The sequence below is a fragment of the Miniopterus schreibersii genome (assembly GCF_964146895.1).
Source record: "Miniopterus schreibersii genome assembly, chromosome: 6".
Lineage (NCBI taxonomy): Eukaryota > Metazoa > Chordata > Mammalia > Chiroptera > Miniopteridae > Miniopterus > Miniopterus schreibersii.
This window is the reverse complement of record NC_138107.1, coordinates 87,817,326-87,842,630: the sequence shown is the minus strand read 5'-3', so window position 1 is coordinate 87,842,630 and position 25,305 is coordinate 87,817,326. Positions and strand designations below refer to the sequence as shown.

The 25,305-nt window shown below is 47.9% G+C and overlaps 1 protein-coding gene across 5 annotated transcripts in view; it reads left to right on the top strand.

Moving 5' to 3' along the window:
- PRKN (parkin RBR E3 ubiquitin protein ligase) overlaps positions 1 to 25,305 on the top strand; it is a 618,945-nt gene that overhangs the window by 326,034 nt on the left and 267,606 nt on the right. For all 5 annotated transcript variants that reach the window (XM_081141126.1, XM_081141124.1, XM_081141123.1 and 2 more), the window contains exon 6: positions 6,471 to 6,586. In XM_081141126.1, coding sequence (XP_080997252.1) covers positions 6,471 to 6,586 — 116 coding nt within the window. The remainder of the gene's footprint in view (positions 1 to 6,470; positions 6,587 to 25,305) is intronic.

Below are 25,305 nucleotides of genomic sequence, written 5' to 3'. Positions count from 1 at the left end.
CTGATTATGGTACCGTGAAAAAAATTACCAAACACACACACTCAATTCACACCACTCTTCTTTGGAAACATAAACGACACCATAAATCACTTACATCCACAGAATGATTTCCCTGAAGGTCCCACTTATATTGAGGCATTTTGTGGGGTGGGGGAGGAAATCTACTGGAAATGGACCCTTGACAAATTCTCACCACAAACGTCCATAAAGCGGGTTTCTTATGCACTATCCTGTTCTCTTGAGACTTTACCGGAGTCCAGAAAATTCACTTAAGTTTTCTCTCATTTAATGTGTGAATAAATGTTTTTTAAGTACCGCAGTCCCAGCTTGATGGGCAATCCGTAGCTAATGAAAGCCGGTACCGAGTAGGAGGCCGCACCCAGGAAGCTGGCGCCCATCCGTGGCAGCACATGCCTGGCTCGCCGAGGTTCCCCTCGTGGCATGATTTATCTTTAACTGTCAGACAAACAGAGGGATTTGACAAAACATATAAACACTTATTTATATTCAAACATGTGTGGAATTTTATATGTGTAGCTAATGTATTCCCAATTTTATAAAAGGGGTTATAAAATATTTAGCGAAACGTGACTTCATGTCGATTAGGATCACACAGAAAGAATGTTCTAGCAGACGGTGAAGCACAAATAAAGACGCAGGATGATATATTTAATATGTATGTACAAGGATTTGAGGCTGACAATTGACTAAAAATAGTCAATTTAGGATTTTCATATCCATAGATTATCTAAAAGTGATACTGGTATTGCTTTCTCACTAAATCTTAAATGGTAAACCCCACACATCCCAAAAAATTCTCATAAAGAAAAGATGGGATGAAATAATATATGTAAAGGGCTTAATAATCACCATATAAATGTAAATGTTTATATGTTAACACAGGTCCTAATGTGTTTCCTGTATCTCCACATTGCCGCCTCGTATGAAACATTTAGTCACCTGTCTTGCTTTCGTGGGGTTGTGAAGGTCAGTAACGCTCAGCGCTGCCTGGCACCCACGTTTCGGGACACAGGTCTGGCCACCCGGAGCCGGCACGTGGCCATGTTTGCACAGATGGGCTTCTACATAACAGGCCAAATAACCGTATAGTCACTGAGCACCAGGTGCTGCTGATCAAAAGAACGTGTGTGGCCAAAAAAACACTGACAGCTCTGCCCGACTCGAGGCTCTTCCACACCCCTGCTTTGGGAAGGGCGCCCTGTTCGGTGATTTATGCCTGAATAATGGCCGGCTTTCTGGAAAGAACCTCGATTTAAACGGGAGGGGCAGGGAGGGAGATTCCACAGCAGCAGCGAACAGTCGGCGCCCGATGCAGCTCCGTGTGTCCTGAGAAGACCGACTGGCCCGACTGGTTTGAAAAGTGTAAAGGAAACAGCAGCCACGGGTCTTCTGTTCGGTGCCTCGAGGTGCACCGACCAGCGGGCTGGTTCTGAGTTAGGGGGTTGGGGAAAGAAACGTCGGTTCATGGGATCAGGTCCCCAGGCAGAAAGGCACAGGGACACTGCCCAGAACCCACACGTTGTAAATTACACTGGTCAGGGCTCGATCAAGCCCCTAGCAGCTGAGCATAGTTAGTGACAGGCCCCGTGCCTGGTTGTCCTACCTCCTGTTCCAAGTGGAAAATGGTAGCATTCACCCCCCGAGTAACAATAATGTGTTTCTGGGCTTCCACTGCAGTGTAGACATAAATTTTTGCAGAAGTCACTATCATTAATGAGTATGTAACCCTGTATATATATAGCAAGGATGACTTCATCTAATGTGTGCACCAGCAGCTAGAGTGGCCGTGTCTCTGAGACGCAGCGCTTCCTGCTGGTCCCTAGGCCTCAGTCCATAGACATCCCAGCGTGTGCACCTGCTGCCGTCCACGGGCTTAAGTGAAGCTCCTGTTCCCGGTGAGCAGAGGTGGACTCGGCTCCCACGGCTTGTGGGCTGTTTCAGTGGTGAGCTACCTGCTGCCGTGAGTCCGTGTCGGGGGCACGTTTGGTGGTTGGCTTTTCTCAGCATGACTTTCGGTTGACGCGAAGTGATTTAGGTGCCTCCTCCATACTCATACAAACACCTGGGCCCCCCCTCACTGAGCAAATTTTATAACCTGACCACAGACATCTCCTCTGGGCTGATATTTGGTGGATGAGGTCCTGGCAAAAGACATTCTGGAGAGACTGCTTTTCATACTTACACCAGTCCCTCCAACACACTGTCTAATGTGAATGGTGTTGTTAACTGCGTAAGCATAAAATACTGAAATAATAATGCATATTAATGTAACTTTCTTACAATGACAGCAAACTGTACACTTACTATCTAAGAATCCACTCTCCTTTATATAATTAGCTGAATTTTATGTACACCCAGGAGCTATAAATTTTATTTCGAAGACGAGCTGTAAATCAGAGAAGAGAAAGACAAAAGTTATTAAGTTTAGGGCACCATTAGTAGATATAATATTATTTTTGATCAATCAACCACATTTGGCAATTCAGCCAAAACATATTCCTGACTTGACAGAGGGAACAGGGCCCTTTGGTCTGAATCACCTGCTGACGGTCATGTGACCAGGCTGGGGGTGGCATATACCTGGGGAGTCTTTTATGGCATTGCCCCTGCTGGGCACAGCGCCAGGGGGCCTCTGGCGCCAGAGGGACAGGGACGGTCAGGAGGTGTTCGCTTTTTCTGTGCTTCCCTCTCATCAGGCGCTGTAGGTGTTATCGGTAACCTCATGTGGCTCCCCTGCTGAAACGCATCCACAGCTGCCCTGCGCCTTCTCGGTGACAGTGACACCCACCATCCCCGAGAGGGGCGCATCCTTTCTGCTCTGGCCACAGGCCACTCCTCCAGCTGTGTCCCCTGTCGCCTCCCCCCGGACTTGCTGTCCTTTAAAAACCACCCCAAACGCTCCCCAGGGCCCGAGCCTGCCCCACTGCGCTGGGCCTGCTCCCTTTTGTGTGTCTGTCGTCTTGATTTTGGACAGTTTCTTTAAAAGAGTGCCTGCTTCTGTGAACCTAAAACTACTCTAAAAAATCTAAGCCTCAATAAAAAAGGCACTCCGTAACATTTATTTACTAGTTTTATTCATCTTAGTTTTTCTGTCTGTGTCGAGCGTATAGGAAAATTTACAAATTTTACTTTGTTTTCTTGCCTAACAAGGAAACAAAATCGATGGAGAGAATTGTGGACACTAGTGAAGTGCAGAAAGCTCTCCTCTGCCCAGCTTTGTCTCGAGTGGAGTGTTTACAGTGGCTTGTGCTGCCTGCAGTAAAGAAAACAACTTAACAGAAGCTTTAAAGTCTAGTTGCTAAAGAAACAAGGACTTTTGAGGGGGAAACCTTAGCTTCTGAGTCTAAAGTCATTTAAGACGTTTTAAAGCTCAGATTTTTTTATTGTTCAGTTTTGCTCTTTGCTTGGAGCCGAAGTCCAGCCGTGTTATCAGGGTGCGGGTTACCGCACAGAAAGGGACGTTTCTCCTGCACTGTCCGAGCCCAGGCCGCACGCTCTGAAGTCGCAGCGGCCGCGTTGGGCAGCGACAGTGTCATCGCCCCGCACTCGGTCCCGGGTGGGGCCGGTTTCCGAATGAGCAGCACAGTAGACTCAGCCACAGGAAAAACAACAGCAGTGAGATGGAGGAAGCTGCGGACTAACCAGAGACAGGAGAGAACAGCAAATTCCCCGGAACACAGAGGCCGGGGCAGAATCCCGTCCCTCTATTCCCCAGAGCACGGCCCTCCCCAGAGGGCTCGGCACCCTCCCTCCCTCCTCTCCAAAGTCCCCGAGACGGCTCATTCCTGCGGCCACTCCGACCCCTGCGTGCCAGCCCTGCGCCAGGCACCCCCAGGAAGCGCCCAGGAGTCCTGTGCCCCCTGTGGGTCCCTAGACAATTAGGTGGTGTCGGTACTGCCACCAAGGGCCTTTATAGTCTGTGTGTCCTGAGTGCAGACCGAAACTGTCAGAAGGCTTTGAAAACCAAGGTCCTCCGATGGGTAGGACAGGACGTGGCCGGAGCACTGCCACACGGTCTGGAAGGAAAGGTGTTCTTACTACTGGGAGGCAGTTCTTCAGGGGCCTCTCAAGCTTGTGCCCACCTTGTGCCTCGCCTGGCAGCTCTTTCATTTTCAACATAACCAGGATGCCCATACCTCTCCCTGACCCAGCAGCCTCGTGTCCCCTGCCAGCATCCACGAGACTGTGGCAGAGTGACCTTCTGGCCTGCGGGCCAGGTGGACTCTCAGGCCCTCCTCCCTCCTTGCCAGTTACTCTAGGAACACGGAAAACCCCCTTTCATAAAAATCGATAGCAAAAGTGCCCAAATCCACTGATGAGACTTACATATTGAACACACAGGGTTGGTCATTTCTATTTTAATTTTATCGCACCATACCAATTACTGGAGTTTCCCTCATATCTGTGACTTCTTACGCCATGATCTGTAAACACTCCCTCGCCCCCGTGAAAGGACTCTGGCCGTTGTGTGGCTGGGTTTTATCCGGTGTCTGAGCCCTTGGTGATTTGCTGGCTGAATGTCTACCAGTAGCTCTCTGCAAGCTCAGAAAAAATATAAATACGACCTATCTATTCTTCTGTGTACGAAATGCCTTCCCAACAGTCCGCCAGCTCAGCTGTTTTGGAGGAATTACTTTGTGCTGTGAGTGAGGATTTTTTTCATGTCAGAAAAAAAAGCCGCCGCAGCCGGCTCCACGTTCTGGAGTCAGTGGTGTCCTCCACGCTTTTCCTTTGGGTGGCCAGGGATTGCTTTAAGCCTTCCTCTCAATACCCTCGAAGGATTTGGAGCATTTTAAAAGACTGAGTGAAACGGGTGGCATTGCCCGGCTGGTGTGGCTCAGTGGTTGAGCACCGTCCCAGCACCGAGAGGTCACTGGCTTGATTCCCGGTCAGGGCTCCTGCCCGGGTTGCGGGCTCGATCCCCAGTCAGGGGGCATGCAGGAGGCAGCCGATCAGTGACTCTCATCATTGGTGCTTCTTTCTCTCTCCCTCTCTTCCTCTCTCTGAAATTAATAAAGACATATTTAAAAAAAAAAAAAGCTAAAATAGAGGCACATGTGCAGAACAAGAGCAGGGGAATGAATTAACCAGGGGAGCTGCGCAGGGGACGGCACCCCAGCTGCCGCTGTGGGGTGGGCCGGGTCTCCGGGGATTCTGGGGACCCTGAACGAGCAGAGAACGTGGGGGTCTGTCAGGTGGCACCGTCCCACTGCCTGCTGACGGTGGGATCCCTCTATCCCTCGTTCCATCCTGCGCTCTTGCTGCGAACTTGTCCACAGTGCAGAGGTGTTTTTAAAAATAGAAAAAGTACTGGGTTCCCTTTAGAAAGCCCAGGTTATTTCCTGGCTTCACCTATGATTGTGTGACTTTGTGCCAATTATTTCGTGGCTCAGGGTGTCCCTCTCCTCCTCTGTGGCCCAGGGTGTCCCTCTCCTCTGTGGCTCAGGCCGTCCCTCTCCTCCTCTGTGGCTCAGGGTGTCCCTCTCCTCCTCTGTGGCTCAGGGTGTCCCTCTCCTCCTCCGTGGCTCAGGCCGTCCCTCTCCTCCTCTGTGGCCCAGGGTGTCCCTCTCCTCTGTGGCTCAGGCCGTCCCTCTCCTCCTCCGTGGCTCAGGCCGTCCCTCGCCTCCTCTGTGGCTCAGGGTGTCCCTCTCCTCCTCTGTGGCTCAGGGTGTCCCTCTCCTCCTCTGTGGCTCAGGGTGTCCCTCTCCTCCTCTGTGGCTCAGGGTGTCCCTCTCCTCCTCTGTGGCTCAGGGTGTCCCTCGCCTCCTCTGTGGCTCAGGGTGTCCCTCTCCTCCTCTGTGGCCCAGGGTGTCCCTCTCCTCCTCCGTGGCTCAGGCCGTCCCTCGCCTCCTCTGTGGCTCAGGGTGTCCCTCTCCTCCTCTGTGGCTCAGGGTGTCCCTCTCCTCCTCTGTGGCTCAGGGTGTCCCTCGCCTCCTCTGTGGCTCAGGGTGTCCCTCGCCTCCTCTGTGGCTCAGGGTGTCCCTCTCCTCCTCTGTGGCTCAGGGTGTCCCTCTCCTCCTCTGTGGCTCAGGCCGTCCCTCTCCTCCTCTGTGGCTCAGGGTGTCCCTCTCCTCCTCTGTGGCTCAGGGTGTCCCTCTCCTCACCTGCGAGGTCCTGCTTTGGGCTCCTTCTGCACCCACGTGCAGTGCTTCTACCTGACCCCTTGTCACTGGGGGCATCGCTACACCAGGGGCACAGTGTCCCCAGCTCCATGGCTGAAAGACCCAAAGAAGGAAAGGCCAGCTGACCCCAGACCCTCCTCAAAGGCCGACCTTGACTGCTGCCCAAGGCCCATCGTTTCCCTGGAAAGATCGGATGCTGAGTATTTCTAACGCATGCCTGCTGAGAGACTTCTCTCTTGCCCGACCAGATTGTTTACTGTGGAAATGCTTAGTCGGGGAAGGGCCGGCTGCATTCTACGTCTTTGACTGTATTTCTCTTTCTTGCAGGAATTTTTCTTTAAATGTTCAGCACACCCAACCTCTGACGAAGAAACATCAGTAGCTTTGAACCTGATCACAACAAACCGTCGAGGAATCCCCTGCATCACATGCACGGACGTCAGGTAAGGACCTGGAAGCTCTGTCACGCCCAGTGCCTGGCCTTCCTGATGGTATGACCGTCCCATGCCCAGGCCTTTCTCTTTCGGGAGCAGAGTCTGCTTTACTCCGATGCCGTCTGCCCAGTTTGCATATATTTTAACGCGAAAAGACTTCAAAACGCCAGATCCTTAGCTTGCTCGGTAGTCAGGTAGGCTCTTAGGAGATGACTGATACCTCAAAATAGTGTCGTAGTAAAATGTAATAGTTCATAGTAAAATGTAAACACACGTATTGATACCAGTAAGTTCTAACCTGGAACATGACGCTAATGTTAGGGACAAAGAGTTTATGAACCCCATAATATTTTATTTTTAAAATGTCTGTTCCCTGTGCCTTTCAGTTCTCCCCCACATCTATCTGTGTTTATATTGGCATGTCACATGCATTCATACCCCCACATGGAAGCATGTCTCTGGGTTTGGACCTGGGTGTTTCTCATCTGAGTGAATATAGTGAAAGAAAGAAATCATGGAGCTGCTGGTCTGTTAGCAAAAAGGGGGAAGCGGTGAGGTTTGAATTCCAGTGTAGGGGCCAAGGGCAGCGTAGAAGCTCTGAGCCTATTTAATCTTGAGTCGACGGTTGAGAGAATTCCTTACTCTACAGTCTACACCCTGCAAAGGAACACCCTGCAAATTCGCTTCACTGCATATTCTGAGCTCGGCTCCAAGCACATTGCCATACCGGGGGCTTAGCCCTGATATCCGGGAGGACTTTAATGGACTGCCAGCGTGAATTCACGAACAAGGTCAAAGGATCTTTTTTGTTACAGACTTGAAGTAAAGATGGTCCTTTAAGCATTGTGTCTCTTTGGCCTTTGGAACTGTACTAGATGGGCTTTTAAAGCTGCTGTAAACTGTACGACTTCATGATTAGTGAGTCTTCATACGCCTACGTGCTACATTCATTCTTTAATAGGTTTAAATATAAATGTTGCCTAATAGAAGTCTAAAAACCTTAACCACATCTGTTGAGCAAACTTGTTTCCAGAAAGGAATAAATAAAAATGAGACGTTTTCCTTTGGCTGCCTACTCAGTTCTCACGGAGGCAGGGAGCCCCCCAGTATTGCCCACAGTCCGCATCTGCGCCCCCTTGGAGAGGTGGGTGAGTGAGTGTGGCCAGTGCTCTCACCATGAGGAAGAACAGCTGACTCCTCTGGTGTCCAGGAACTGAATGGAAAGTGCTGAAAAGCAGGGCCCAGCTGCTCTGAATGCACCAGGTGATTAAATCACTTTTCAGTTTTTAAAAGGAGAAATTAAAAATATTTTCTCTAAGTCAGAATGCAGCCCCCAGCCAGTGTTTTAAAACCTTCCACTGAAGCAGATAAAGATGGCATTAAAATACATCGTGTTGATCATATTATCATATTATCATATTATCTCACAGTGAGCATGGCCCTCCATGCTTCATGTTGCTGAGCTGCCACCTTTATATTAATAAATCACAAAATATTTTGACAGAAATGAGCTTCCTTCCAGATACACAGGGAGATAATTGCTGGAATAATAATATTGTCTGTTACAATAAAAAAAAATTTCTTTTATTACTTTTGAAGGATTTTATAAATAGAAGCGACTATATTCAGTTAGATTTAAGTGTGTGTGTATAACCAGCCACTTCACTGAATAAGGTCTCTTATAAGGCAGCAGAGTAATGCTCTATACATAAGATAGAAGGATTGTTTCTTCTTATATTCAAGGATTCATGGGTAGGGGTGTTGTCATTCATTCATGATAGGGATGTTGTCATGGATTCATGATAGGGATATTGTCATGGATTCATGGGTAGGGGATGTTGTCATGGACTCATGGGTAGAGGTGTTGTCATGGATTCATGGGTATAGGTGTTGTCATGGATTCATGGGTAGGGGTGTTGTCATTCATTCATGATAGGGATGTTGTCATGGATTCATGCATAAGGATCTTGTCATGGATTCATGATAGGAATGTTCACTCAAGGTTATCACTCAATAGTCTTAAGTTTATGAATAAAAAGTAATGGACTGAACAAAAAGCAAAAACTTGAGCGAAAAGCAGAAAGCCCAGCCCTTCAAGGTAGAAGGTCTGTGTTGTTAAGTGTTTCCCAGAGAACTGCATCAAAAGGGTGCAGGCCATTTCTGTATACCTCAAGTTGACCCAGGAATAACAATATTCAGCCTCATAGAAATGGCATGGACGAAGCCAGGGTGATACTTGTATTTTTTATCCTACCAGCACATGTATCTTGGGCCCACCCTGATTTTGGGTCCCCTTCCCTGGGGAAAAACAGTATTTACTTTACAATATTACTCTTAAAATTTAAAAATGCAAAGTGTGAAATCATACAGACTGGAAAAATCATTGCCATGATCTCATTTGGCAAAAAAGAAAACAGCCCTCCCCACCCTCCCCTGCTTCCAGGGCTGACTGAGGCTCCCTGCACTTTTCCCACCTTTATTCTTCGTTCCTCAGTTTAAAAGTTGAAGACAAACTAAAAATAACAAAACAAAAACAATGCTTGCACAGTTGAAACTGAACCTCCCAGAAACATGTTTTTAAATCCAGCACCCAATAGGACGTTAAATCTGAGAAGCAGGACCACCTTGTAATTTCCCTCAACTCTTCCTTCAATAATGACACATGGTTTGATGTCACTGTTGTTTGATATAAATGGTTTTTATAATAATCTTGCTTTCAAGTTTGTCCTAAAGTTCATTTAGCCTATTAAAGCAAAGCTGCCTTGGGCTGCAGTCTTAAATGATTTCCTTGGGTTTGGAGATTAGTGAAGTCCATTTGTATTGGTTCTAGGTCTTGCTGGGGGAGAGTGATTTAAACCTCATTTGACAGTATTTTGGTATCCATTCATTCACCCATCCATTCATTCTTTTATCCATCCATCCACCCATTCACCAAAGGGAGACAAGACATGGGACCCCTAGCTCCCTTCCCCTTGAATGCACTTGTCATGTTGTAGGCTGCTTTTGTCAATTCACACTTACATTTTGGTTATATTTGGCATTTTCTTTATGATTTAGAATTAATATGCAAGTTACTTTTCTGTCTGATTTTGGAGGTATTGCTTAATGGCTGTCAAATTCTATACCTGAAGTGCCCAGGAATGAAATCCAAGCATTTCTGGGTCCAGGTGCAGATTTCCAAGGACTAAGAGCTACTTACTGTGTGGTGGTGATGGAGCTTACCCCATAGTGCCACACGTTAATGTGCAGAAGTGTGTGTGCGGATACCAGCATCCTATAATGTCAGTGTCCCGGGCAAAGCAATTTCATGCAGCATCTGTGACCTTTACCACCTCTGTCATCAGAGGTAACTTAAAGGTCAATCAACCTGTTCATTCAACAGGTATTTATTGAGCTGACCTGTGACCCCACGAAGTGCTGTAGGTGCTTCAGGCTGTGATAAAGGCTGTTGTTTATGGGATGCAGGGAGGGTGGAGGGCAGCTGTGTCCTCTAGCAGTGAAGGGTGTGGTGGGAAAGGGCTAGTCAGGGCAAGACAGACCCTGGTTGCACCTACTGGTGCCTTCTCAGGGTACCATTGCTCCGAAGCAGGAACCCAAACTCACAATGATGCTTTTACTTGGCCAAGACAGTGTAAAAACAAGCATAGAATAACTTACATAAACTTAAGCAGGGCCTGTACTAATCTGCCCATTCACTGTTCTTTACACCCAGCCAGCTGGATGCTGACCTTACTGGTTCTGTGGATACACTCCCCCTTGCACATTACAAAGGGCAGGACTTGATCCTTGGCCCCAAAGCCAAATTCTGACACCTCGTGCTGCCATTACTAGTCTTCACATCTGGTTTCTCCTCCTGAGACATTTTGTTCAAAATGTGTTTTCCTATTTTCCCTTTTTATATTTAAAAAAAAAAAAAAAAAAAAAAAGCAGCTGCCTATAATCTTCTTTAAAATTGTTGTATAACTAAAGCATTAGAAATTAACCCCTCCCCTTGATATTTCTCTGTAGATCGTAATATTTGTAATTGAGGACATCTCCCTCTACTGGTAGCAAGCTCAGGAAAGACTTTGATAGACGGTATTCTCACTTCTAACTGCTTTTTAATTTAAATGAGTAAATATTTCTGACAGAATATTATCCCAAGCTTCACTCAGAGAAACTTCCTTTTTACAAACATTTTTACAAAACAACTCGTCAAGTAAATTATTTCTATTTATACATATTTTGAAAGTTCCACCATTTCTAGGCAACAAGATCAAAAGTTTTCTCAATCTTTTTTGTGATATGAATATGAATTTATCTAGTGGAAAATAAAAGTTGCATTGAAAGATTCTTTCCATAAATTTAAATATTCCAAAAATTAAATTTTGGATTTCAGAATGAAAATCTTGTGTGCCTTTCAATTTCTCATCATTGAATCTAATCAGGTTTGCCTTCAGTTTTATGGGGATTAATTTCAATTTCTTCTTGATGACCTTTTCCTGTGACTTATATTTACTTAAAACTTCCAAAGCTGAATATTTGGGGAATTTTATTAATTGAAGATTTTGATAAAACATTGCTAACTGATTTTGAACAAAACAAAAACAAATTTAGAAGGTTCTCATAAAATAGTTAATACTATTGTAGTGTAGGGGAGAAAAAAAATGTTCCCTCTACCCTCCTAGGTTCTCCAGCTGAGATCCTGGTGAAAGACAGATTAACAAAAGGAAAACAGGCAGAAATTTACTGACAAGTGAAGCCCACATATACATGGGAGCACCCAGAGAGGGGTAACTCAAAAAGCTGGTTAGAACTCAGGCTTACACAGGGCTGGGCAAAAGTAGGTTTACAGTTGTGAGTACCCAAAACACATAGTTTATTTTTGTATTATTATTTATTAATTATTGTATTATTTTCCATGCAAACAACTGTAAACCTACTTTATCCCCACTATGTTCTTCTTGACCAAAGAAAAATAACTTTGTAGAGAAGTGAGAAGACAAAGGAAAAGGACTTTGAGCTTCTAGGGCAGAGAATTGTGGGAAGGTAAAGATATGGGGGATCTAATGGAAGATAAAGGCCAGTTAGTAAAGTTTGTAATATAGATTCCTCTGGTGTCATCTTGGCTGATAAAGGTCTAGAGTTATCTCCAGTGATTAACTTCTGCCCTTCTTGGCAGAGAGACACCTTTACAAATGTATGTCCTTCATTTAGGCAAATAAAGGAAAGCAGAGCTTTTCTCGTATCTGCTTCGTCTCAACTGGCTCCAGCTCAAAATAGTCCTAATGCCAAAATGGCATGTTTGGGCGTGGCATATTCTCTCACCCTTCAGTAGGCACTAGTGTTGGTTTACAAAGTAGTTTTTTTCAAGGCTGAAAGTTTCCTAAAATTGTGCTTGATGATGGGCAGCAGAGACAGTAGATGCTGGTGCCCAGAAGGCTGTTTTATTCAACATCAGATTTGTCACAGCAACTTTGTGGTTCAGTTTCTCTGTCTCTGCAAAAATATTTGCAAATTTTGACAACTACAGCTCTGCTTTGATTGGTAGGATATCACAGCTCGTTGGAACACAGTGACAAGTTTCATGGGTACCACACCTACTTCCAAGCATGCTCCACAAGTTCCTGATTCAGTAAGCTGCTGTTTTTAACCATAGTGCTGTGTTGCACCCAAATAGATATTCATATTATCACTTTAAAAACAATGTATTCAATGTGGAACTTTAAATTTCCAATAGAATTTACAATGCCAGATAACTCACCATCAAGAGAATACCTTCCAAAAGTTTCACTTTGAGTCAATGAACTACATGAAGAGAAAAACTGAACAATTATTGTAATTAACAGATTTTTTATTTATATCACACAGTGATGCTGATAGACTACTATGCAACTGAACTTTTCATGAAGTGCTGCTAAGCAGACTAATACTAACAGCTATCCCCTACCTTGTACATGCACAGAAAACTTGGAATCCAAACCGAGTAAATTAATTTAGAACAGTCATTTGATCTAAATGAAAAACCACACTTCACTGAGTAATATGCAAATGCACCTTCTGAGCTGCGTGCGAGAAATCGAGTTTTTGAGCCCAACATTCCTAAAATAACTCCAGGCTTGGTGGGGAGGCTGCTGCTGCTTTGGCAGGTTGGTGTGTCTGGTCAGTGACATTTAAAAAGCCCCTCAGGTGGATGCAAAAGTTGAGTAACGCTATGCACCTTACATACTCTATTATTAACTTTCTAGAGAAGTAGAAATTCTGAGATTTATAATAACAAAGCCTATTTGACTTTTGCCACCGTCAGAGCTCCTAAGACCCTTGGAATTTCCTAAAGAAAGAGAGCAACAAAGGTGTCTTTTGTTGTGCAGGAAGTGACTTTGGGGCCTGGCCTGAGGATGGGAGCTGGTTGCCACGGGAACCAACCATAAGATTACAGGGTTGGAACTTCTGGTCCAGCCTTCTTAGGGGAAGGGAGAGGGCTGGAAGTCTAGTACGATCGCCAATGGCAAATGACTTAATCAATCATGCCTATGTAATGAAGCCTCCATAAATCCCCAAAAGGATGGGGTTGGGGTTTGGAGAGCTTCCAGTTGGTGAAGACACGGAGATTCGGGGAGAGTGGTGTGCTCACTCAGAGAGCAAGGAATCTCTGCCCTTTCCCCACTCCTCGCCCTGTGCATCTCTCCCATCTGGCTGTTCCTGAGTTATACCCTTTCATAACAGACTGGTGACCTAGTAAGTAGAATGATCCTCTGAGTTCTATGAGCTTCTCTAGCAAATTAATTGAACCCAAGCAGGAACACAAGATGCGGTCGATAGCGTTTCCCACATTTGCGTAAATCAGATTGGCCTCCCTCTCTCCTAGATTAACCCGAAGCTGGGACACTGCAACCGCTGGGTTCTGGGCAAATCCCCGTACAGGTGGCAGTAATCAGTGTCACACACAGATGGAGCTCATGGCCATGCATCCCTCCCTGTTCTCTGTGTTCACTGGTGGGAATCCCCACGATCCAGCCGCTGCGCCCCTCTCGGTCCTGAAGCCGCCCTGAGAGAAGCAGGGGCTGCTGGGCTGGTGTTCAGGGCTCTTGTGTCCACGGACTGACTCGCTGTCTCGTTCCGACAAAGAGGCTTTATTCCCAGCGGGACACACTGACATCCTGTCCCAGCAAGCTGCAGTCCTGGGTCGTCCCTGTGCCGGCCCCTCTGCTAACAGCAGCTAAACCTCATCTGCGCCCCTCCGCCTCTTCACTGCCGCTCCTCTCAGGTGCCTCCCTGGGGAAGGATTTTCCTGCTTGTATCCCTCCCGCAGATACGGAGCCACGCGTGGACCGCTAGTCCGAGTCATTCACTGACGCTTCAATCCCGGCCACGTCACTCCCCAGCCACTCAAGGGGCGTAGGTCTCCGCTTCCCCCCCACTTGCCCTCGCTTTGTCAGTGAGGTTTGGGGTGTCTGGAGCTCAGGCCTTCCCAGCTCCCGCGGCGGGCGGAAGGCACTGCAGTGATGAGCGTGGCGCTGAGAGACAGGCTGTGGGCCTCTGTCCCCCGCACCTGTCTTCGTGGCAGGGACGGCGCCGCCTTCTGGCTGCACTGAGTGACTGGGAGGAGAGTGAGGCAGGTGTAGGTTGTTGGTGCACCAAACGCAGAGCCCAGCAGCTAGGCCCCGCCCTGCCATCTCCGAGTCAGGGGGTTCCCACAGTTCCAGTTTCCAAAGCCCTGGAGTGCGGCCTTTGCCCGGCTCCTCGGGGACCGCAGGGATACGGTCTGTTCCGTAGCAGGTGCCCAGGCGTGCGGACGGGTCCAGGGTGGGACGTAGGGACAGGCTTTTCCTCCCCAATCCGCCACCAACTGACTGACTGGGGGCCAATTAATGATTCTGACCTTATTTCCTGAACTCAGCTAGATTCTGAGGTGGTATTAGGATCATATAAGTTCATTTATATGAGCATACACTGACAAATCTAGATTCCTAGGCAAATGGAACACATCCATTGTAATGACTAGTATTAATAATCTTTCTCCTCTTGGGAAACATAGGTACATAAATAGTTCTTTTTGAAATGAGACCTTCATCCCAGCGGAATACCGGGCGCTGAGTAGCATCTCAGAGGAGATATTCTGAGCTGGGAGAGGCCGGGCTGCTGCAGGCAAATATATTTAATACTGATGCAGGCGTCATGTGGCGCAGGCACACGGGCGAGCTGTGCAGGAGAGCTGGCTGAGACTCTCCTGGCCGGTGCCCATAATGCCTTTTAAGTTAAAAGTGTCCATGGGAATTTTTGTAAGGGTCCTTTCAAAGCATTTCTCAATCATCTAGGAAGATGTTAAGATGCGTGGGACGCGATGCTCCATCCACACAGCAGATCTCAGAGCTGTCCCTGCTCTGCTCTAATCTGCTTCTGCAAGGATATTTTTGGCTCGTGCAACTCCGAGTCCATATGGAGAGATTTTGATTTGGGAAATTAGAAAATGAATTTCAGCCTTTGGACCTTTATGGGTTTTTTTGGTCTCCCTCCCTGAATTATACATAGGTGGAATAATTCTTTTATTTATCTTGAAAACTTGACTTGGTGAAGTTTATTTTCCAATATACAAATCGGAGCACGCCCCTTAGCGAGCGCCGGGCCCGCTTCCTGTCCGTCTGTGACAGGGGTTTCACACCACAGCTTTCTGTAGTGAGGAGGCAGAAGGCGCTGGATCTTCCCTCCCACCCGGTCTCTCACCGTGGCTGGTTTTCACGCTTCCCGCTTTCCAGTGACATTTGCTTTTCAGCATAAATGGACTTGCCCTAGAATCGCTCAGCGATGTCCACCGCGTCAGCCTACAGTGAACGCAGGCTGAGGGAGGGTGTCGCTTCTGCAGAAGGAGGGCGGGTCCCTGACTGGCTCTGCCTCTGCTTGTCCTGTTCTCTGGGCCAGTCCCCCAGCCTCTCTGAACTTCTTTAGAAGGTTCTGAGAGTTGAATGAGATCAAACTTGAAGAGCGCCTGGCACAGAGCAGGCGCGGTCATTAGCAGCCAGGGCCTGGGCTCTAAGTCACTAACGGAAGAGTATGTCGTCGGCAGTTTTCGCTGATCTTGTCTCATCTATATTTGTTCACGGTTACATGAACCGTGGTTCCGCGAAGCACAGCTAAAGAGTGATTCATCTTTACAGCGGCCGGTGTGCCTGCCTCGATGTCCCAGACATCATCTGTGTCATGAAGCTGCCCATAAACAGGGCTTTCATCAGCTAGCTGAATGGACTATTTTTTTTTACTGATAAAAGTAGTGTCTTTAAGGTCAGTAGCACACACTTTTGTGGATGTGGGCATGACAGTGTAAGATCGAGCGGGCACTCTATGCGACCCCATTTCTCACTCTTCATGATGCGGAGCGAGGCACGAACCTTGAGCTCTAACGCCCATGCGTAGCTGCAGGTTGACGGCCCTCAGCCAGGGGTGGTTTTGGCAATGCCTGCAGCTTCCTGGGCTGGGCTGCTCCTAGCTTGGCATGTGTGGAGGCCAGGGATGCTGCTGAGTGTCCTACAGTGGTCAGGACAATCCCCCAAAGCAAGTTTTCACAGTCCTGGGGGGGGAAACGCCGCGCAGGTGGAGGAGGGGCGGAGCCCCCTGCTCAGGTCGCGTAAAGCGGGAGGCTCACTTCCTATGGGACGCCTCTCCACCCGAGCTCTTAAACCTGGCGGACTCCAGCCTCCACTGTTCCCCTGCATTGTTTCACGGCACAAAGATAGAAAACAAAAATAAAAAGTGTAGTTCCAAATTTCAGACTGTGCCGTGAACACCTCGCCCTCCACAGTCAGCCGTGGGGCCAGCTCTTCCCAGTGGGTTTTGATAAATTAGCCAAGAGGATGCGGCTTGGCCCGAGTTGGATGACACGCTTCAGGGGCCTCCAGCGTGTGGCGATTAGGAAGCGAGCACCATGAAGAAGAGGCGAGTCTGCTGGTAGAGATAAAACCATTCTGAAGGTCATCTCTCTGGCCCAGTGCGCTGGAATTTAGCTGTGTATTTTAAATAAGTTCCAAAAACCTGAGCCGGGTTTCCAGGGCGTTACCCTTTGAGTTCACGCCAGCTGGGGTTTTCCGCCGGTGGGACTTGATCCCGACATCCATGAAGAATGAAACCAAGTTTGCAGGCCGCTAGTAAAACAATTACACTTCGTTCCATTTCATTTGGAAGGAAAATCCTCCACTGTGAATCCATGTGATTGAGAACTTTTTCAGAATTGTGCTCATGCCCTTTGGCAGTTAGAAAGCAAGGGGAATGGCGCAGAGCAAAGGTCGGGCAGCAGGGAGCCTCGGGAAGGGGCACCTGGCGTCCAGTTCCGTCTCGCTGTGGGTCACCGTGACCCGGGGGATGGAGAGGCAGAGCTCCGGTGGTACCCACCCTGGTTTAGGGCTGACCTTGGCAGCACTGCGACGGGCCTCTCTTCTTGAGAGGAGCGGACGGGCGAGACACTGCGCAGGGCTGCGGCCACACCTGCAGAGGCCGCACGTCTCCCAGGGCTGAGCTTGCACGTGCCGTGGGAGCCCCGATGAGCTGCACACGGCGAGCTCACATTCCCGCCAACTAAATCCCGGATCCTGCTGGCGCGGTGCCCAGGCTCTGAACAATCTCTTCCCCACCCAACTCCTCACTGACAGTGCCTCCTAGGTGTGCTCCCAGGCCTCACCCGAGCCTCAGTGGGGGGAGGGCTGGGAAAGAACCGTTGTCGCCTAGCGGAAAGTGGCCCGAGGCCTCCACCCCTGGCCCTCTGCGTATCCCTGAGCGCGCTCCCCGCCCAGGAGGCACCGTACGCGGGGCCCTGAGATTCAGGCGCATCCTGCCGCACCCCACCTGCCCGGTCTCGTTTAGTCTCCGTGACGTTGGATATTGTCAGAGTGGACGGCCATGCGCGGTACAGATACTTAAGTGTGTGGATTTCGTTGCTAGAAGATTCTACCAGGTCTGCTCTCACGCGACCGGTGCGGGGCCCCTTCTTCCCTTTATACTTTGGCGCTTTCCATGGCGGAGCCCACAGGGTTCGGCAGGTGTGGCAGCTACTGTGGGGACCCTGTGGCACAGAGCGGCTGCCCCGAGGGTGAGCTCGCTTTCCGGGGAAACTGTTCGCGTTGGCTCCTCTATGAATCCATTGTTTTGGCCTTTCCACCTCCACGTTTTCTACCTGCTGTTTGATTTTTAAAAAATAAATTTGTAAGATTTCTTTATATGTCAAGAATGCTAGCACTTTTCTATGTATATAATAAGTGTAAATATTTCCCCACTTATTGTTTCTCTTTGACTTTGTTTTGAGTGTTTTTCTGTACCGAGTCTTAAATTTTTATTTGCTCGGTTATCAGTGATCTTGAATTTTCCTCCATTTCAGGAACTTCTTTGCCAATCCCGAGTTACTCGTTTGACCTGCCCGTGCTGAGTTCTCATGGTTTTACAATTCCATTCCCTTAAGCGTTTGGTTCCTTGAAAGCTAAGAGATCCAGCTTCTATTCGTACTCTATTACTTATTCTAACGCCACCTATCAAGCCACGCGATGTCTCCGGGATTTGAAATGTTACAGCCCATAACCTGAGACCGGTCGCACGCGCGTGCTTGTCTCCTGGGCGCCTCTCAGCGCCTCCGCCTCCCTTACTCACGCTGTGCGAGCACGTGGTCTAATGACTGCAACTTTAAATAAAAATTTTTAAATGGCTGAAAAGACTCTCTTCAGTGGCCATCTCTTCCCTAACATGTTTTGGCTCGTCAGTGGTTATCCTCCCTTCAGAACAATTTAAGTGATTTCTTTTCATATCCTAGAAAAGATACGCAGAGCAGAGGGGCCAACCCGAATCCCCCTCTCAGGTCCTGATGGTTGGGGGCCATCGCCTTTCTAAGACTAACTTGAACTCCAGTTTCAATATGGCATTGATTTTAACTTACAAGGACTGAACTTCAGATGTTTTTGTCATTTGAGGGACATTGTTTTAATGCTTAAAAAGCTCCCAGAATGACAGACTTGTGCGTCTGTGAGCTTCTTGAGAGGTTCTGTCACTTGAATTTCTCCCCACAGATAGGAACACAACTAAACTGAACCCGACCAGGGAGGAGAGAGTCTTTCTTTATTTCTGTTAAGGCTTTTGGCTTATCCATTTCATATCGCAAGCTTAAGGGCTGTTTGACCTTGACTCCCCTCCAAATTAAGTGACAGCGTATCTACTTCTGGACACCCCTTGGGCAACCTGCTGGGGACTTTTCTCTCAAAGACTAATTTCCTGATTCTCTGGCTAAAGAGAGAAGGTTAATAGTTTGGGGACTTTGTTTACAGGCCATTAGAAACAATTAGCACATTGCTGAGATTAAAAGCACTTCTCACTAATGCTGTCTGGCCCGGGAGGAGGCAGGACTTTCAGAAACATCTATTTTTAGCACCTAATTCAGACGGACTTGGAGATGCCCATCCTCTCTTGCCAGACTGTTCCATATTTTAATTATCGAGAATCTTAATTTCCTCCCAGCTAAATTCCTCCCGCAGTGACTCACATAGGGACTTGAAATCCAATCCACGGCTTCTTGCAAAAATTTTAATCTCCCCATAAAATCATTTTTAGGCTGGCGATTTTCAACCTCTGCACTTTTCTTCTAGGACAATCTTTTCTTAATATTCTAATTTCTTAGTGATTTCCCTTTTCTCCTAGAAATATGTCTCTGTTCCAAATCGGCCATCTCCTGATGCCACGGGACTCACAGCCCTTCGCGGTCTTCTTTTAGAGTCTTAGCCCGGCCGCCCTGCCTCTGAGACGCCCACCTGCAGCCCCTTGCTGGTCCTTTCGATGCGTGAGGACCCAGGCCACCCTCACGCTGTGCGACACTGCCGGCCCGTCTTCATTTTATGTCCAAATCCCACGGCACTTGGTGTCAATATTGAAATGGGCGTGGGTCTCTGTGGCCGGCAGGTCAGAAGGAAGGATATGAGTGAGCTGGGGACACTACTGCACCCACTGAGGTCACGGGGACCGTGACCTTAAGTGCTTATGTCATGCAGCCCAATAGTGAGCCATTTGGGAACAGCAGCCCAGGATCAAGTAAGAAGAATTTATTTGGGGACAGATCCCCAAGTAAATACCATGGTTTTGAACTCCTCCAACTTTTTCGTTTTTTGTATTTCTAAGGGATAGAAGGAAACTTTCACTCTCCCCTCCTTCAAGCCCACACCAAGTGGTGATTATCTTAAAAATGTTCTGGATCTTTCTATACCTTTTGTCCATGGCTATATAAAAAGTGTTATAAACATGTACATGCATATATACCATTTGCGTATATGTTTCACATATAAGCATAAGCACTTGTACACACATATACACACATATACACAGGCATGAGCAGCTGCACACACGGTCACATACTCAGATCTGTGCGTGTGCACATAGGCATGTTCATGAATGTACGTGACCCCTACGGGGATGTTCCTCTTAGAGATGAGATCACACACAGTGTTGAACAGATTGTTCTCTCTGCTTCTTTTACAACACGTTCTGCATGTTTGGCGATGTATGGTGGAGAGCCGTTAAGCGGGGACCTGCGGACAGACCCCCCCTTTACCCTGGCAGCAGAGGGTCCGTCGCACTGCAGTGGGCCCAGCCTGGCCCTGCTGTAGGCATCGCCGTGGCTGATTCACTCCCCGGCCCCAAATAACGTTCAGATTAACAGCAGTGTGCGCACGTCTCCGCCGGCCTCCCCGGTGCTTCTGAAGAACCGATTTCTTGGACGAGGTTTCCCCGGCCATAAAAATAACTGAGCTCCGAGCAGACCGGTGTGTTCTCTGGCTCTGGGAGGGACGGATGGCGTTTATTTCAGGGCCAGCCTTGAACGCTCTGTCGGTGGCTCTGAAATGTGCCTTTTCCAATTCCAGAGGCCAAGGCAGACTTAGGCCTGTCCCTTCAGTATATATACATTTCTATAACCTAGATATGCTTGTGTGTGTGTATATATGTACAAATCTTCATAAACATGTAAAATCATATTTATTTTTATCTAAACTTCTCTTAATGATTCTGGACCAAGATATCACTTTGCCTGATAGTCCCGCTAGGTAAATGAATGTGAATTTAAACACCTCAGAAGCAAACCCCATACGAAGCTCCGCCGTTTCCAGCCAGTTCAGGCGCCAAGGCCGTGCTGTTGATGCTAAACTAGTGCCTTTTGCTGAGATACTGAGAATACGCTGACACCTCTGAGGCAGACAGAATGCCTACTTGTGATTTTAGGAAAAAAGTGGCAAATTCTACTCATTTTGTTAACAAATATTTATTGAGAACTTACTAAGTAAATTCTAAGTAGTGTAAGGAGTGAAAATAATAACAAAGCCAAGGTCTTTCCCTGAAGGACCTTCTCGTCACCCTCAGGAATTGAGCGGAGGAATCATGTATAGAAACTTAGAAATATTTCTAGGAACTTGGCAAGATGGTGGGAGATACGAAAAAAAAAAATGGTAAGGAAAAGCTCACTCTCTCAGGGAGCTTTTTTAAAAAATATATTTTTTAAATATGTTTTTATTGATTTTAGAGAGAGAGGGAGAGGGAGAGAGAAGCATCGATGATGAGAGTCACTGACCGGCTGCCTCCCACATGCCCCTCCCGGGAATCAAGCCCCCACCTGGGCATGTGCCCCGCCCGGGAATCAATCCTTGACCTCCAGGTTCATGGGATGACGCTCAACCGCTGAGCCACACCAGCCGGGCAACTCAGGGTGCTTATAACATCTACAGTGTGACAAGTGCTGTGACACAGACGACTCTTTGGTTCTATAGAAGAGGGGCCCTGTCTCTTCCGGCCTCAAGGTGGGTGTTTGTGGGATTTGAACGGAACCTTGGGGTCCAGGCAGGACTGTGACGGGCAGAGGAGAAAAGAGCCTTGGACCGCAGAGGGTGAGCAGAGATGCGGAAGCAGGAGACACCCATGGATCGGCACGTGATCTGGTTTAGCCGAGCTTGGTGCATGTGAGAGAGAAACTGAGGGAAAGAGAGGTTAATGTCAGCTGAGGCAGGGTTTGAATGCAGTAGAGGGAGCTCACTGGGTGTCTGATGGGAGCTACGGAAGGTTCGGGAGCAGGGAGAGGGGCATTTTCTCAGCTGAGCCTTGGAAAGACGAGTCTTCTCCGTGACATTGTTGAGAGGCGGGAGAATCGGGGGGAGAAAACCATCGGTAAGACGATCGTAGTGATTCAGAGAGGACATGCTGATAGGCCTTTAATTAGAACAGGCAGCTCTTTTATAGGTTATACTCGGCTTAGCCTGATACGATAACTCTCTCGGGGAGCCGTATGGCCTGTGCCGTAACTTACCGATGGGTGAGAAATGAAGTTCAGGCTACTCAGTAATTAGAATGTGGATAGAAGAATATTATAAACCGTGAAAGTTGTTATTACTTGCGGTTCTGACTTCCCTGAACCTGGGTAATGGCTCCTGCGAAGAGACCAGGGCATTAAATCAGCTGAGTGTGGAACTGGTGTGCGAGGTAGAATCCCATCACCGAGCACTGTGAAGGGAGCCTCGTGGAGAGGAAGTTTAGAACTCCCCGGGCAGAGATTGGGAAAGCGAGGCACTAACAATTTTTTTTTTTTTTAAGATTTTTTTCATTGATTTTTAGAGAGGGAGAGAGAGAGAGAAACATCGATGTGAGAGCAAAACATCCATCGGCTCTGCCCTGGCTGGTGTTGCCCAGTGGTTGGGCTTTGTCCTGTGCGCTGAGAGGTCGCTGGATCGATTCCCGGTCAGGGCGCATGCCCGGGTTGCGGGCTCAATCCCCAGTAGGGGGGTGCAGGAGGCAGCCGATTTTCCCTGGCAAGCAGACGGTGGCGTCTAGTGACTATAAGAACCTGGGCAAGTCACAGGCCCCCTCCCAGGTTACTCATCCCTGACTGTGGCAGGCTGACGTGAGCTCTCTCTGGTGCTGACCTTGCCTTTGAACCTCGATTCTCATGCCTGTCCATCTGGGGACCCTAATACCCGAGGGAATCCCGCCGGGTCTGGTTCTAAGAGCAGGAGAATTTTCAGGTAAACGGGAGTCTGCATGTTATTTCCTCCCGAGTTTACTGGGCAGCTGGGGGCCTGTTTACTCAACACTGAGATGGGCGCCTGAACCGGCTGTACCCCTGGGATTTGACAGAAACACGATTTTTTCCCCCTCACCTCAATAAAACAAACAACCTAATCTCTGCATGCAGGTGACAGGATGCCAGCTACTCCTGACTCTGATTCTGAAAAACATCTTCGGTTGGGCCTCCAGTGACTGAGGCTTCCTCCCCCGTTTCAGCGTCTCGTCCAATATTTTTTTTTTAGTTATTTATATGCACGAGGCTTTAAAGTCAATCTTGATATTTTCCACCGTTATGATTCTAAGCTCCAAATGGGTTACACTGGCAGTACAGACAAATTTAATCTTCCTCATATATAACTTGAGGATAAAAGGTCGGAAAAAAACACATACAGACCATGTTTCTCCCCTTGCCTTCAGATAAAAATGCAAATAGCTCATTTCCTTTGAAGCTGGTAAATACCGCGAGTATTCTGTGTTCTTTAGGGCATTAAATGGGCCTCTGTGGTGCAGCAGAAGTTAACTCTTCAGTTTCTCTGGCTTAGAAAAGGGTTCTTTTCTTCTAACGTAAGCTCCTCGGCCGCGATAAAATCCACCGCGTGACGCTCTGTCCCTCTCTTTATAAGGAGCACGCTCATCACTCAGCTATTTTGGACCGAATGTCGCTCCTTTTGTTGTGAGATCTCGGCGACACCCTTCTTACCAACCAGCTTACTGTGCTTGGCCCCAAGGAGAGAGGTCGAGCCTCTGGCCTCGAGAGGTTCACAGTCAGGGAGAAGCGGCCATTCGGGGGCAAGCACTATAGCAGCGGCGTCTGGACAGCAGGGGGAAAGGCGGCCGGGGAGTCTGCGGCGGCCCCAAAGCGGAGAAAGAAGGGGACCGCCGCCACCGCGTGCGTATTCAGCATTAGAGGTGCCAGGCCTTGCGGGGGGTGGGCATGAGGAAGCCTGAGGTGGAAGGCAGCCGAGCGGATTACCCTGCTGGCACCCTCCCGGCCCTTTGTCAAGTCATCGGGGCCCTCCAGCCTTCAGTCCCAGAGTTTTAGGGACCCCGCCTTGAAATTACATTGCGATACCGAGTATGCATAATGCAGGGCCTGGTGGGGAGGGTGGGGCGCAGAGCCACCGCGTGCCCGCGTTTCCCGCGGCCTGAGAGAGCCGCCCTGCTTTCCGCTCCACCCCCCAGCCGCCCGTCAGCAGCATCGGCGGTTAACTTAGAAAGTAACAGTAAATGGTTACAGTCTCCAAAATACATGGCCCATGTGTTACTTTTCATATCTAAAAGGTTCTTATTCTTTTGTGTATTTTTAAAAAATGAACTAGATAAGATTAAATGACAAACGCTGTCATTTCCCTCTTGTACACATACAGCGCCTGGCACCACGTTCGTCCGTGGCATTCGATGGGGGGCATCGGATGGCGTTTTTGTGGTTTTGCTCAATTTTCTTTGTCATTTGACCAAGTCAGCTTTTACCTCCTGCCACCCTCCTAAAGGAGCCCAGGATATCGGCAAGAGGATTGTGGTGTTTCTGTAATAGGCTGGCGGACAGTGGATTTAATGGGAAATCTTCAAGGTCACCATTGAGGTTAATAAGCCTAAAATACCTTAAAACTAAGCTAAAGTACTTTTTGCTTTAAGAAGGCATTTAAAAAGGTTTGATGGCATTTTAGCTGATTCTAGAGGTAAGTAGCAATTCTGTGACCAAAAAAAAAAAAAAAAGTGTCATTTATAACTTAAATGAGAATAAAGATTTCTTGTCTTCCCTGAATGTCTTAGAAAAAAAAAAATCTTCTCAAATCATCATCCTTGCAAATGTCTAATTTAAATTTTTGCCTCAAAATGCCTCCCAGTGGATGCTCCAGCTATTATTTTTTCTGTCCGTAAAGGGTACATGCTGTATTTTTTGTTGTTGTGGATATCCAACATGAATTTCCATGTCTTTATTTTAGATTGTGGTTTCCACCTGAATGTTTCCAAATAAATGATATCAACCATCTTATCTCATTGACTTCGTTTCATGAAGGTTTTTATATTTCTTGATCCAGTCTCTTGAGTTGCCTCGTTTTGAGTAACTACTCTGAGAGCCCTTTGCAATCCCAACGACACTACACTTGAATTGGGGCAAAAGAAGCATCTAGGAAGAAGAGCTTGCTGAGCGGAGGGATTGCGATGCCTCTAGTTCCGATGGGTTTGGGGTGAGAGCTGTAGTAAAATGCTCTCCCCAGAGGGTCCCTCTGTCACCACCGAAGACAAATGATCTGTAATTGCCGGGACTGCAAATGTGCTCCCATAGGGTCGGTAGCTCAAGGGCAGCATTTCCACTGGTCTCTATTTGTAGGAATGTGTATTTGTTCTCATCTGCACTCATACTGGCACTCTCTTAGGTTGTTATAAACAAATGTTTGAACTCAACACTTGGACCAAAATTAAACTGTCTTTTTTCTCCATTAATAATACTAATTTCTATCTTCTCCTAAATGTGTACACTCGCCTGTTTTTACATATCCTTTCCTCTGTCCCGTCTCTGTACCATGATCTCTATGAACATCTCTAAACAGTCAGTTCTGTCCCGTCAGGAACACTGTGTGGTCGTCTGAGGTAGCGTGGATGAACCGTGTTACCTGTGCCGGGAGAGTCCACCATGTGCGGGAAACGAGAGCACCAGCATGAGGTCTGCCGTTTAGGAA